The sequence below is a fragment of the Plectrocnemia conspersa genome, unplaced genomic scaffold (assembly GCF_051122295.1).
Source record: "Plectrocnemia conspersa isolate PC_06_02 unplaced genomic scaffold, ASM5112229v1 ptg000014l, whole genome shotgun sequence".
NCBI lineage: Eukaryota > Metazoa > Arthropoda > Insecta > Trichoptera > Polycentropodidae > Plectrocnemia > Plectrocnemia conspersa.
The window spans coordinates 28984352-28998873 of record NW_028277178.1 but is presented as its reverse complement, the minus strand read 5'-3'; the positions used below and the strand labels follow the sequence as shown (position 1 = coordinate 28998873).

The window sequence follows — 14522 nt, the reverse complement described above, 5'->3', positions numbered from 1 at the left end:
AAAATCTGTTTCTTTGAACATGAATAAACAGCACATTAGATCAATATTATTTATATTTTTGAGAAAATCATTCCGTTTTGATTGACCTACTCACTACTCGGAAAATCTTAAATGTCATTACCATTTGAGACCTTTGAGTTCCACAGAAAATTATAGCAAAAATATATTATTCTACCATATAATAATAGATTTTTTTATCGATAATTTTCTGTATTCAGTGCGAAATAATAAATATTTACATAATGGTTTAAAACTTGACTAAATTTATTACAAGTTATTTTAATAAAATAAAAAATCATATTGATGACTGTTTTATAAAGAATAACATATTATATGATATTATTAAATACAACAATAATAAATATTTTAATTGTAATAAATATTCTTTATAAATTGAATTACTATGAATAAATTATATTTTCCAGGGATAATAAATTAAACTAAGCTAACTATACTATTTTTCTTTTATTTTAATAAATGCTTATTGAGGTTGATATCAAAAGCATTAAGTCGATACTACTTCATTATTCAACACTGATATTTTTATTCAATAATTTCAGGGTACCCGTGGAGAGATTTGTGGAGGATTTAGTGATGTCCCTTGGCACAAAACGAGTCCCAAAGCCGGTTATATCCTTTCCGAAAAAGCTTTTATATTTTCTCTGCACGGAATATCGGACACGCCCATAAAATATAACATTGTGAAGAAGCCTTATGCGATTTGCTATCATTCAGAGTAAGTATCTCATCAATTTTCCATATAAAATTATTATTTTTGATCTAATTTTCTCAATGAAAGGTGTGGACCGATATTTGGAGCCGGAGCCGATCTGTTCATCTCGCACAATTGCAACTCAAACCAAACGAGCTACTCTAATCTACCGCATTCTTACGACGGAGAAGGCGCCAGTTCCGAGAGTCTCATGGGTGATTACTACTTCACCGTCGCCAATTACGAAGTGTACACTCTCGATACAGCAACTCATATTAATAATAAAATCAAACATGATAGATATTAGGTAGTAAGATCTGATTTTATTTTTATATAATCTTGCCAATAAATTAATTGATAAATAAAACAGCGGTGTAACTTTTATTTATATATTATTGGGAATAATATTTGAATAGAACATTTTTAATAACATAACTAATTTTAAACATTGATTATAATCCAACCACGATACGTTGTCACATTATTATTAATAAGCTACATAGTTTTGTTTATATTATGTATTATATAAAGGAAAAACATCTATATTTGTATTATTAATAATACGTTGAAGCACTAGTTAAATTGATTAATTGGAATGTTTGGAGTAATAGATGCAAAGAAAGGAGAGAAACGTGATCCCTTAAAAGTTGGTCTTGCCGAATATGAAGTTTCCGGGAGTGTTAGGATCTTCGGAAGAAAAGAACTGCTGCCACAGCTCCTGGAACTCTTCCCTGCTAACACACTCCTTTCCCTGAAACATTAAATGATTTATTTAATAAAAGCACTTAACGAAATATTATCGTAAGGTAAAAAATTTAAGTTTCGTAATACCTAGTAAAATATATTTGAAACATTACTCAAAACTTCTATAACCGTATGTCATCATTAGATAATGTATTGTACTCATCGAAATGCGTACAATACATTATTTAATGTATAAACCACACAGATCCGATACGTATTGTGAATCATTAATCAGAAAATTTACAATTTTAAAATAAAGAATAGGTTTTTAGCGTACCTTAGCCATCTTGTTGAAAGCTGTCTTACATTCGTTGGCTTCCAAACCATAGCAGGAGCACACGGTGGTAAACTCTTCGACGTCGATGGAGCCGTCGTTGGAAGCGTCTTCCAGATCGAACATGAAGTTCATGTAGCGATGCTGCCATTCCAAGGCACGTTCGGGGTTTTGAGCGTATTCATCCCACATCAAGCTCCATTCGTCAACTGACACCTGCAATGATCACAAAATTAAAAATCAGTCATTGGTTAATAAATTTTAATTATGATTTATGGTATTTTTTCTGATTTATTTGAGCCATGCCCGTTACACATGTCGTTATGCTCAAAAGATGTTTGGCTCATGCTCTATTTTATATGACTGGCTTCCGTACTTAGCGGACACGGTTGTGAACATATGTATAATGTTACGTAGCAGTAAAATATAACAAGTAAACTCATTTTTGATGTGTTTTAATGGTTCTTCGAGCACGATAAGAGACCATTCCATATAGGTTCAGGGTCGCATGAATAAAATGATTAAATACCAAATATTTATGCAGTAAGTTATTGCCGTTCCTTAAAACTTTCTATAAGATAATTTAAGTTTATGTAATTATCATAATAAATATTCTACTAACACTAAAGTAAGGTAACCAGATCTTAAAAATATCAAAGTAGGACACTAAAAATAAAAAAAATAATTATTGCTGCGGGAGCTATAAAAATATCATCTGCGATTTTTTTATGAGAAGAAATTGCTACATGAGCTCAAAAAAAAGGTCTTATTGGAATTTGTTGTTCAAGGAAGACAAAGAATGACAAAAGAAGGACAACATTATTGATTATTGACATGGATAATACTCCTCAAAGGAGTTAATTTTGCACTTATATATATATTTTTTACTTTATGTTTCTTATGTTATGTTGTGTTTTTATAATTTAAACAAAATTGGTGGTTCTCAACATTTTATTATTTGACAATAAATCTAATCACATTTAATCTTTAAAGAAAACGAAATCATGTATCATAATAGACAGAACATTTAATGAAATTTTTAAAATAGTGTTTTTAAAAAAATATAATGTAATAAACGTTTAATGTTTTTAATTAAATTAAATTAGTTTACATTTGGAATTGATAATTAGATGTTAATCGACCTTTTGGCAAATGCAATAAAATTTTAAGCGTTCACGATTTTTATTGTTGCGAGTCAAATTAATTTTTACCACGTATCAAATATTTAAAGATTGCTTTTATAATTAAATTAGTAATTTAAAAACATATATATGATTATTAAATGAAATTTAACCATGAGAAAAATTGTATTCGCCAATGGCCGAATCCCGTCGCTTTAGGACCTCATACCGCTTCGCACCGGTTCAAAGCGTCGTTTGAAGTTGTGTTTTTCCCGGCTTCGATTAAGCCGGGAAAATCAAGCCAAGATGTCGTACAAGGGTCCAGCGAAGGTGCAGAAGGTGATGGTACAGCCCATCAACCTGATCTTCAGATACCTGCAGAACCGATCACGAGTTCAGGTGTGGCTGTATGAAAACGTCAATATGCGCATCGAAGGTCACATCGTCGGCTTCGACGAATACATGAACCTGGTACTAGAGGACGCCGAGGAGCTTTACACCAAGACTGGCGTCAGAAAACACTTGGGTCGCATCATGATGAAGGGCGACAACATAACCTTAATACAAAACGTCAATCCCGGCTCGCTCAAGATTATATAGTGTAAAACGACAGTGATAAAACTATTTTAACTATTTTTTAATGGTAATTGTAAGTCGTATAATTTAAAATTAAATTCACATTAAAACAAATAATGCTTCCTGTTATTTTATCAATATTATCTCCTCGCTATAATGCATTTCTTATATGGTATTCTCTATATTTTCAATTACAATAAAAAAGAGAAACTCATAGTATCTTTAAAATTTATTTAAAATGTACATATGTATATATTCAGAATTTAAAATGCTACTTCTGAGTTATTGTTTGCTCTCAAGTACGTAGTATATAATATGTAGATATAATTGTTTTTAAATGTTTTTATTTGGTTGGTTTTTCTTTTTACTTAAAATAATGCTATATTTCTATTATTTTATCACATTATATATTACTTCTCTTGATAATGTACTCAATTGTCACAATTAAGTGTAATGTATGTAAAAACTTCATAAATGTTGTCTTAGCTTTTTGGTAAAAAAAGTATGACTTCAATATTAGTTGCAGAAATTTTCTTTCATGTTTAACTGAATATTCCTGGATTATTTCGTTAATCAATTTAATGCAAAGATCTATAGGCTTTGAATCGTTCGTATGGGACAGACTTCCGCACCATACTTGATATTTTAATATACTCAATGACGTCAGACTTCTGATACAACTTGTATAGTTCGTTGTACCGATGACACCAATTCCCGTCCTCACAAGTACATAGATCTGAAAATCATCTCGGCATTCTTCACTCGAAAGCCTGAGAGCCTTTCTCACACCCTTATACTACATAGAATAACTTCTCAAATCTAGTTTTATGCAATATACGATTTGTTCTATGCCTTTCTTTGATCAGTTCTCAATCTCGAGCGAGTAATCCACTATAAAGTAATTGATATAACATATTTTTTCAACAATTTTGTTTGGTGCAAGAAATTTTTAAAATAGTGTTTTTAAAAAAATATAATGTATTAAACGTTTAATGTTTTTAATTGGTTCCTAACTTTGTTCTGATTGTTCCTGCTGTTGGAAACACTCATTAGAGCTGCTTTAATTGTTAGAATTGCTTTAAACAAAGCTTCGAACGTTTCTGTTTTTTTTTAATTATCCAAATGTCCTAATTTTTTAAAATTAAACAGACATTTTTAAAAATATTTTTTTTCTAAAAATTTATGATGAAACATTTTCAAGAAAATAATGATGACAATTATAATTATTTTTTAATAATATTGACAAATCTATGTAGTATTTATAAAAAAAGAAATAATAGTATTTTTTTTTAAATTAAAAGCATGGTATTTAAAATTAGGCGCCAGGGCGTTTGGACGTATATGTACGTCCATACGCTATCTGGCACAATAGAGCGCGTATAAAGAGTTAATAATTACGAATCTTTAATTTTTAAATCTATGTGTATTAAAAAGTGACTCAAAAGTTTTTTTTAATCTGCCGTTGTAACCTGACAGATGCAAGTATTATATTATATATTTTATAAATTAAAATTCGAATCCACTGCCGTGTCTTGAATCTGCGGCCTCTGAATTACCAATGTAAGACCTAACTGACTACACTATTCCGATTTTAAACATAGTTTTTAAACGATCGTTGTAATTGAAAAACATTATTAAAATAAGTAGTAATTTTATGACTGATTTTCGGTATAACATCAAAATGTAGAAAGAATATGTTTTACTATTAAAAGAATACGATTTCAAATTGCACAATTATTTTATTAAATTATTCTTTTCTTGCAAAATCAGTACAAGAATCTTCTCTATTTTAGTATATTTTTTTTAAACGTGTTTTTCCAAGAAAACATTAAGAGTGAAATTAACAACTGTCGAAATGAAATATTTTACAATTCATGTAGCAGACCGTCTCGATGATGTAATGATTTATCTTTGTAGGGGGTTTTAATTATTAATATAGAGATTCCGAAAACAAAAAATTACTTTGAAACCATAAAAAATCTTGAAAATGTCATCAAAAATAAATTAAGAGATCACGAAAATGATAAGTTTGCCTTTAAATATTAAAAATGCGATCTTGCATAACGGAACAAGAGTTACGCTTTAGCAGTGAATATTTAAATCATGCATGACACCCAATATTGAATAATAACCACAATCATAAAAAAGCCATTATTAATTATCTACTACCGTAGCATACAAATTTAACCTCTGTAAGTGTCAAGATGCACGACAATGCAGTTGAACTTTCATTGAATACTATTGAATAACCCTTTGAACACGGATGCATCTATAGAAGTCATCAAGAAAATCGCCACTATGCATTGGGCACCTAAATATGTCAAGAAACTTAAGGTTTAATAACACTTTTTTTTATTGAAATAATATTTAATTAACTTTTAGCATAAATAAGTGCTCATATCAGTCGCGGTGAAAGGATTAATGCTCGCTTTATATGCCATCTGTAGACGCTTTCATATATGTATGGGGGTCAATTATTAATAAGGACTGTATTCTGAAAATAACGCGATTTATTTATTTTTCACGATATTCGTCCGTGAGATTGAGAAAATCAAGGGAAACCTAATTCTGTTCTTCCTGACATTTTAAGCAAGGATCCAGATTTTTTGCTGTGAAAAAATATATAATAAATTGTGTTTAAGTGAAAGCCAAAGCTTCCAATCAACATGTTTAAAATAATAAAAGTCTAAATGTAACCTTTGCACGCAATTCGCAAAATGTTAGTTATGGCTCTATCTATGATGTATTAAAATATGTTTTATTTATATTTATTTTAATTATTCGTTCGATCAACACTAGCGTAAAACACGCTTTATAATTATTTGTTCACATTAATAATAAACGGCTATTATTTCATTTTACACGTCACATTATATAACAACTTTAATATTTAACGTTTATCGTTTCGTACACGAACACTCCACTTAGGATTAATTAATAATGTTAACGTCTTTCATAATGTATAGAACATAGCTAAGAGAAAGCAATCAATACACTGAAAAAAATAAAAAAAATGCGATACATGCAAAACTTCAACATCATGGCACTTAGAGCACACTATCTCGCAACGATTTCGTTCACAAATGGCCCATCTTCAATTCGTAATGTCCTCGGGTGCGAATTATTTATTGATGACTTCAAATGGGCGTGCGGCATTAAACATTTAATTAGGGGGTGGCTTTAAAAGTGCTTTTTTTTCAAAGAGCAGCCTCAAAGTAAATTAGGCTGCTGGACTTTTCTTTGGCACCGTGACAAAGTTTGCAGACCGAAAAAACTTCACTAATTAATTACCCAGTGCTCCGATTTGATTATACAGTTAACTGCGAAACTACTTGTAATTGCGCGGATACACTTTATTTGATGTATTAATTAAATCTTAACTATAGATTATAATTATTGTGTTATTAAGATGTGTTGAATAAAAGTCGGCGTTAAAGTGGCTAATGAATACCGCTTCTGTGTAGTATATGCGGTATAATTTAGTCGATAGTAGACCAAATAGTTAATTGGGAAAGTTTCGTTTAACGATTCGCTATCGAATCGAGAGCCTAGGGGATTTTATAGCCAACCACCTTCATATCTACAGGAACATCGCGAATTTACTACTCGCTTAAATATTGGACACTTATCCGCTTTCATTATCGCCTATCGATTTATGATTGAATTTCGAGCGAAACTAATCCAAAACCAGTTTTAATATCTCGCAATAGAGAATTAAAATTTAATTATAAAATATATTTTATAATGGAGTTTATTAATTATCACAGTGTCCGATTGGGAGCTTTTAAAAGCTAATTTCGCAAAAGTCTAAACGCTCCTGTCATAATATGATAATCGTGTTTTTGTGTTGAGTAAATTTGCTCGCATTATATACATAATTTGGAGCTTTTGCAAAAAGTTGTCGATTCCGCCGCATAATTAATTATGTAGATCAAGTAACGTATTTCCTCTCGAAAGCTAATCGAGTTAGCGTTCGTGAATTTAATCTCAAACTTGGAGATTGTGGAAGAGCAGGTAAACTTTTATTACGTTTCATATTTGCAGTCAGCCGGGAAACTTTTATCGCGTATGGAAAATTGCGAATGCACAAAATTGATAAAATATTTACAGTAAAGCAATAAAAAGAAGAAAGCCCGAGCGGAATTTTAACGATGCCCTGATCGCTATCCCATGAATAATTTGGCTTGTTTTATGCAAGTGCCGTTTTGGGAATTTCAGCGGATATGGCGCAGTTTTTATTTATTTATTTAAGCCAGTCTGTATTTGAATTAAGGCGATTACATTAAATAAACATAATAATGTATAAAAAACACATTTAATGGAAATAAGAATGGAAGCTTAGAAAACATATCGTAAATGTATCTTCACGTTTACGCTAACTAAACACAGCATTTGAGACTTGCAGATAGACAGACCTCGTTTAAGTTTAGACTAGCGATAAAATCGAAGAAGCTAATGCGATTTCAGTATATTATGTAACTTTTAGATCTAGAGTTATTATCTTATATTTATTTAGATTATCCTAGAAACATACATAATTGCTTTAAATGCAAACGTGTCACAAGAAAAAATATATTAAGCAAAATAAAAATAAAAACAATCAATCACAAGTCAGCAATTAGTCACGTGAAAAATTTGTTACAGCAAAAAATAATTTATTATAATACATCAAAAAACATTTTATGTACAATATAACTTTGTTTTTACTTTACTTAAAAATAAGCAATAAATAAATAGTATTGATTCTAAGCATTAAATATATGCTAGTAAGTGTCTGGTTTCTGCTTCAGATATTAATTTCAAGAAAAATTGTGCAATTTTCAGTAACATTTTCGACAAATATAATTCAACATATATTATTATTTAATTAATTCAATTCGTAAAGAGGTTTTTATCAACTTTTACTCTACTCTACAAATTAATTTATTTAAATTAAATTAAGACCAGTGTGACATAACAAGTTACTCTATTAAGGAGCCGGATGACGATAGCCATTGGCGAGTCGTCAAGTGCGGATGTCTTAGCCCTAACGGATATCAAAATACGTTCCGAAACCCAGAATAGTTTGATTGTCGAAAGCACCCTTCAGTAGCTTAAAGTAATGCTTAGCGACACATAACTTTCTGCGAAAGCTCAGTTAATCGCATCCTAACGCTCCTAAAAGAAGCGCTGTGATACAAAAACGACTAATAACCAAATATCTTAATACTTTTTTCTGATTTTTTCATTTATGAGGGAATATTGTGTCACTCAGGGATTCCAAATTAGATCCCGACTCAAGAATAGAGGACGTGAATAACTGACGGATCATCAAAGTGAAATGGATTCCTCATAAGAAAGCGTTAGAAATTTTTAATCTTATCATTGAACGTTAATTTAATTATTTAACCATTAATAATATTTTTCAATAGAATACGTAGTTTTGTTTTAAACTCATTTGCCGTTTCACCACGTTGTGAATTATTATTAATCTACTCACTTTTATGGGTGTAAATCAGAAACCAGCTTCTTGTAAAAAAATGTTGCGACCATTTGGCACCCCAAATAATATAACAACGTTTTTTGGGTTTTACGAAAAAGAGGAAAAGCGTAGCTTATCGAAAGCAACTTCAATGAGAGATTTTGGTTAAATAAATCTCACCCCTACGCCAACAATAAGGATATCAACGAAATTGAGTCACATCCCAAACATATTATATCGTTTCTGGCACGTGCCAAACGTCAAAGTTTTCACTCTTGACTTGTAGGACCTCATATGAGCGCCCCTCAGAGACTGCAGCTTTCATATCTGAATCCACGGCGTGAGGTCCACCTTAGAGGGCCAGCTCAGGAGCTCACGCCACTACATCTTCTAGATTAGTGGTGCACAAAACATGAGTCTTAACCTCCTCGGAGGTCAGGAGAAACTTTTTTGGGATCGCTAAATTAAAAAATATATATAATTAAAATGTATTATATTCATTTTTTTGATAATCTGATGGTATTAATGATCGGACTCTTAAAAAAGAGAATATATAATATTATTATTTAATTTTTCGAGAAATTAAAAATCTTAAGGAACATACTAAGTACCCAATGAGAATAAAATTAATGCATAATAATATTTTGTTTGGAATATGAATTCTTTCTCAAGCTTTTTAAATAATTTTACATTATTTAGGTAATAATTTATGATTATAAAATTTAAACGCTTATTTTCAATGTTCACTTTGAAGTTTAAATGTTGTAATTTACTAGAAAATCTAATATTCCTCATCAAAGAACAAAAATGCTAAAGCCAAGTTTATCTTTGATGTTTCTGATTAAATATAACATAACGTTAATAATTAATCGAAGGCATAGATTCTTTAAATATAGAATCGGTGCTTTTAACTCAGCTTTTATTTTAGCGAGTGCAAATAAATCAATGTCTTCGCCATTTATACAGTGTGCACAATATACCAGCAGCAAAGTGGTCGGTATCGGTCGCTGAATAATTGATCAGCAAAAATTGGTAGGTATGAAATTTTGAATCGAATCGAAACAAAGGCTAAGGGATAATTTATCAAAAGCCGTGTCGCGCGGCCCTGTTTGAGTTAGGCCCTTCGCGAGGGACCGGACCTTGCGTTATTAATGGCTGCGCGAATAGCGCAAGATTCATGGCGGCACTTAATCACATGGCGCGTTTTGATCCGAACGCTCGTACTGTGTGTGCCGAAAGAACAATGGAGGGACTAATCCGCTGGAATCGGACGAAGACATGTGGAAGTTACATCATTTCGTTTGTGAGGTTTGGCACGGAATTAAAATTTTGGTTATAAAAAGATTCGCTGTTGCGGTGGCTGGTCTAAAGCATTGTGTATGACCTAAATTATGAGCCTATGCAGTAAAACACAAAGTTTACCGTAACTAAATATTGGATAAAAAGTTTTAATATATAAAAGAGAAAGCAATTACGCATAAGTAAAAATCCATTTTCCTATAGAGGAACACATATTTTACAAAACTATATGCAAAAAAGTGTCTAAGATGTTGACACTTCTATGTTTGGTTGCCAAATAATGCAATCAACAAATAAGAAATATCTGAAAAATATTTTTCAGATACCTGTATTATCCATTTTAAGACCCCAAAGAATTCTTACAAGGTAAGCTGAAATATGATTCCATTGAATCGCGTCAATAAGTGTACATCTCTAAGCAACTGGTAGGAAATATACACAATCATGAGATTTTGGGTGAATTTTAAGTGCCACCTATAAACCATCGCAAGTGTTTCAAATACCACATGCAAGTACAAAAGCATTGAGAAACTCACCAATAAGTACAGGTGTTTGAACTTGATTTGTTTTAATTTATGTACTCACAGTTAGTGAACGTATTGTGATCAAGTCATTAATTTTATTATTATACGTATTTTTTTCTATGTGCATTTTCTGCTCTGCATATGTATTTTAATAAATAAACATATATAGTACAGTGTTAGTACCGCAACTTGGACTATGGCTAGCCTCTGACATGGATCGACCCCGAGAGACAGCCGATATCCGGCCCTCTTCGACCTGACCAGTCAAACTGCACAATGATAAAACAACTATGACGAGTGTTTAAATTTATATTCAAGGTTTATTTTGATGTAAAACTATCTATTCATACAATAAGTACAAGTAAAAACAATGCTTCCATTTGTTGGAAGCATTGGATTAATAAATAATATAATTGGCATAAGCTAGAAAAAATATTTTATAAAAACGAATATAAAAAACGACATTACAGAATTTATTGCCTCTAGAAATACATTATTTTTCGAATCAGATATAATTTATTGTAGAAAATGATGAAGAATTTATAATTTAGTAAAAGTATTGCACGTTTTAATTTTTAACTCATTTAACTCGTACGCGTACCTTTAAAAACGCAAAGATTTATGGAACAACCTGATATATGTACATATTTATTTATTTTAATGCGTAAGCCCAATGCGTTCCAACGGGAAAATCTGTATCAACCAGACAAAATGAATATCTACACACGTACATATTGAAAAGTAAGTAAAAAAGAAAGTCTGGGAATCGGTGACTTATGAATTATTATGTGCGATACTATTTAATATCAATAGATGTCACTGCAGCTGAAGCTGTTTTTTTTTATAATAATAGCGCATATTTATAAATAAAAATTTAAGTGCCGCTGCCGGGGCTCGAACTCGTAACCTAAGAGTTATTAGTCTGAGACATTATGGACTACGCTATTCCGCCCTTATGTATATTAGCATATAAAAATAATTCATCAATATAAATCGATAGTTTAATTAACTGGAATTTTTAAAATGTAAAAAATAAAAATATGATCATGTAAATACGGATTCACAATAATTAAATAAATATAATTTATTTACATAAAAGTATTTGCAAAATGTCGTTTTATCACTAGCTTTTTTAAAACATTTTTTCCTAAAATCGCTAAAGCATTCTTGGGTAGTATTATCCAATTGTTATATGAGTACAATTATTTGCATATTTTTTTAACGTGCGCTAACGATCAATTTAAACATTATTTTATTATTTTATTAGCACCAGCTAAAAATATTTTTGTGGCTATAACATCAATCATATGTTTTAAAAATTGCTAAGATATAGTTTCATTAGATTTTTGTAAGGGTATTAAAATATGTTTCAATATGATACATAAGTCGATTGGAAATGTAATAGAAAGCGAAGAATTCATATCACAAATTTCATAACTGTTCAATTAACAATTTACATAATTATCTTATAATGGCTTGCAAAAATATTATACGTATCTCAATAACGATCTATATATACATTTAAATAATGAAACTAAGCATGGAACCTTTTGGTAAATGTTCTGTAAAAACTTATTTAATGGGTTTGCTGATAATGTGATGTCAGCTCATTAAAACTTATAGATATTAAAATTAAAATCGTTTTTTTATCATCATCCTGAATACCTAAAAATAAATTTAAACTTGTATTGCATCATGAATAAACGTTAAAGATAAATATTGTTCAACGGACTTATATCAATATATTATATTATATAAAAATATGCAAAATAGCAATCGCACGTAAAAGTTTCGGAGCAATGTATGTATATATGGCTTCGTATAAGCCCTTGCAATATATGTAGGGTGTAATTAATTCACGGAGGCGGCTCAAACTATGAACAAGTACCGGAAAAGGCTTAAACGAGGCTTTCGTTTAGAAACTGTGCGTTTCGAGACAATTAACGTTCGATAAAAGTCGCGACATCTCCGCAGCCATTATGACTAATGGCCTCCGAAGGAAGTTCACAGGTCTTTTCAGAGCTAACTATTGCATGACTGAGTCCATCCTATATTTTTCTTGGTTTCATCCACCGAATGTGAAGCTGTTGAGTAACATTCCGTATTAAAATGGTTATAAAAGTCAAAAGTAGCGAACCCCTTTTAAAACAGCGTCCATCATTAACTACTTAAAGGCGAAACCTCTTACAGTTTATGGGAGAGATTTTTATCTGGTGCACAATTTCCTCCAGTTCCGCTTTTGACAACGTAAAGTTTTCTTTGCGATTAGTTTAAGTCAAAGGATGTGTTTAAACCATTAAGCAACTTATCCCAAATAATTCAGACGGCAGACCTTTTTGTTATATGTATTATACGTATGTAATATTTTCTATGGTTCTTTCAGACCTACTACAAAATACAGTTATTTAATACATTTTTTCATTTAATTTATATGCACTGAAGTTAATAATCTCGACAAGTTAACACACGTCGCGTACAAATCACATAATAAAGTTATTATTACACAGCGATTGTAAATCTTACATTTAGACTTCCGGCGGCGCCTTTAATCACAGTTCGGCTCATTAGCGCAAAGTCAAAATTTAATCAGCGCTCCTCAGACAGTCCATTTGAAAGTATCATACCTATGTATACTTATGGTGTGAAAACTGACAGGTTAATCTGGCAGTTTAGCGCAAAAATAATTGCTTACCTCGGGCGAGGATTAGGTTTAAGGTATGCAATATTTTATATTGTACGTCTAAATCATCGCGATGCCGCAAGCCGCGGTTTTCCTACCCCATTAAGGTGTCTTTTGCTACAGCGACTTTCCTTAATCTGCTTAAACTAGTACCAGCCGCTGGGTTGGCACCTCGTACTTTCTTTAAAACTGGCTTTATTTCGTTTGAGGATAAAATCCAATAAGAGAGAGGTGTGTGTAGAAATGATATTCAGAAAAAATAAATAAAATATAAAGGAATATATAAATAAGGCTTGCTTTTCATATTCTAAAACGGGCATATCATGGTCATTAAAATCGATCTGATACCATTGTATTTATAATTGGTTGTAATTATACAAATTGAGGTCCACGATCTGTTTTTAGATTATTTTGGTCTATGTTTTTGAGCTTGGTTTAATAAAATAATCAGGGTAAAGGTTTTTAAAATTTTGACCCACTTTCAAGACTAATACAAAACGACCTTAACATAGAATTCATAAAAGTTGAAATAACGAACAAATATAAGATATAACGAGACAGACTAAAACTCCACCCAAACAGAATGGCAACTTGACTGTAGATATGACGACACCAGACGACTTAAACGATTAAGACCATCTGACATACCTGGCAGACATGACAAATAATAAATGTAAAGTAGTAAATAGGTATAAACAAATAAATTAGATTTTCAATCATCCAATCTTTACATGTCAATATCATAATGAAAAAATACAAATTGTTTATGTATAGACAGATTGTAAATAAAAAAATAAAAAAAAACTTTCAATACTTATAGTAAAAAATATTATTTTTGTATTTAAAATGATGAGAAATATTTTCATGAAAACTTTATTATACTTAAAAAGTCACGATATATAATTTTATTATGTTATGACCACTTGAGCGTACTCGTTAAAAGCGTAAATATTTGCTCCGAACAAGTATTCGTTATTCGTAATGGTAACGCACGTGACGATCGGAGATTCAGACAGATTACCTAAATAAAAGGATGGTCGATGTCTTCACAAATAAAAAGGAATGCTATATTGTATCGAGAATAAAAATTGCAGTACTACAGATATTAACGAGAGAAAAAACAGTCAATAC

General features: G+C 30.9%; 3 protein-coding genes across 4 annotated transcripts in view; 2 read left to right on the top strand and 1 right to left on the bottom strand.

Annotated features, from left to right (window-relative positions):
• The window catches only part of LOC148226727 (BTB/POZ domain-containing protein 19), a 101660-nt gene extending 100581 nt beyond the window's left edge, over window positions 1–1079 (top strand). For both annotated transcript variants that reach the window (XM_088203308.1, XM_088203307.1), the window contains exons 9-10: window positions 561–736; window positions 800–1079. In XM_088203308.1, coding sequence (XP_088059434.1) covers window positions 561–736; window positions 800–1019 — 396 coding nt within the window. In that variant the 3' untranslated portion in view covers window positions 1020–1079. The remainder of the gene's footprint in view (window positions 1–560; window positions 737–799) is intronic.
• Window positions 1080–1091: 12 nt separating this feature from the next.
• The window catches only part of Scp2 (Sarcoplasmic calcium-binding protein 2), a 73541-nt gene continuing 60110 nt past the window's right edge, over window positions 1092–14522 (bottom strand). The window contains exons 5-6 of the mRNA XM_088203309.1: window positions 1734–1946; window positions 1092–1463 (exon numbers count right to left, since the gene is read on the bottom strand). Coding sequence (XP_088059435.1) covers window positions 1353–1463; window positions 1734–1946 — 324 coding nt within the window. The 3' untranslated portion in view covers window positions 1092–1352. The remainder of the gene's footprint in view (window positions 1464–1733; window positions 1947–14522) is intronic.
• On the top strand, window positions 3049–3541 carry SmE (Small ribonucleoprotein particle protein SmE). Its single transcript, XM_088203313.1, has one exon. The coding sequence runs from the start codon at window positions 3158–3160 to the stop codon at window positions 3449–3451; it is 294 nt and encodes a 97-aa protein (XP_088059439.1). The 5' UTR covers window positions 3049–3157; the 3' UTR covers window positions 3452–3541.

Excerpts from the sequence above, each read along its gene's own strand:
- SmE (XM_088203313.1), top strand. The coding sequence starts at position 3,158 with ATGTCGTACAAGGGTCCAGCGAAGGTGCAGAAGGTGATGGTACAGCCC.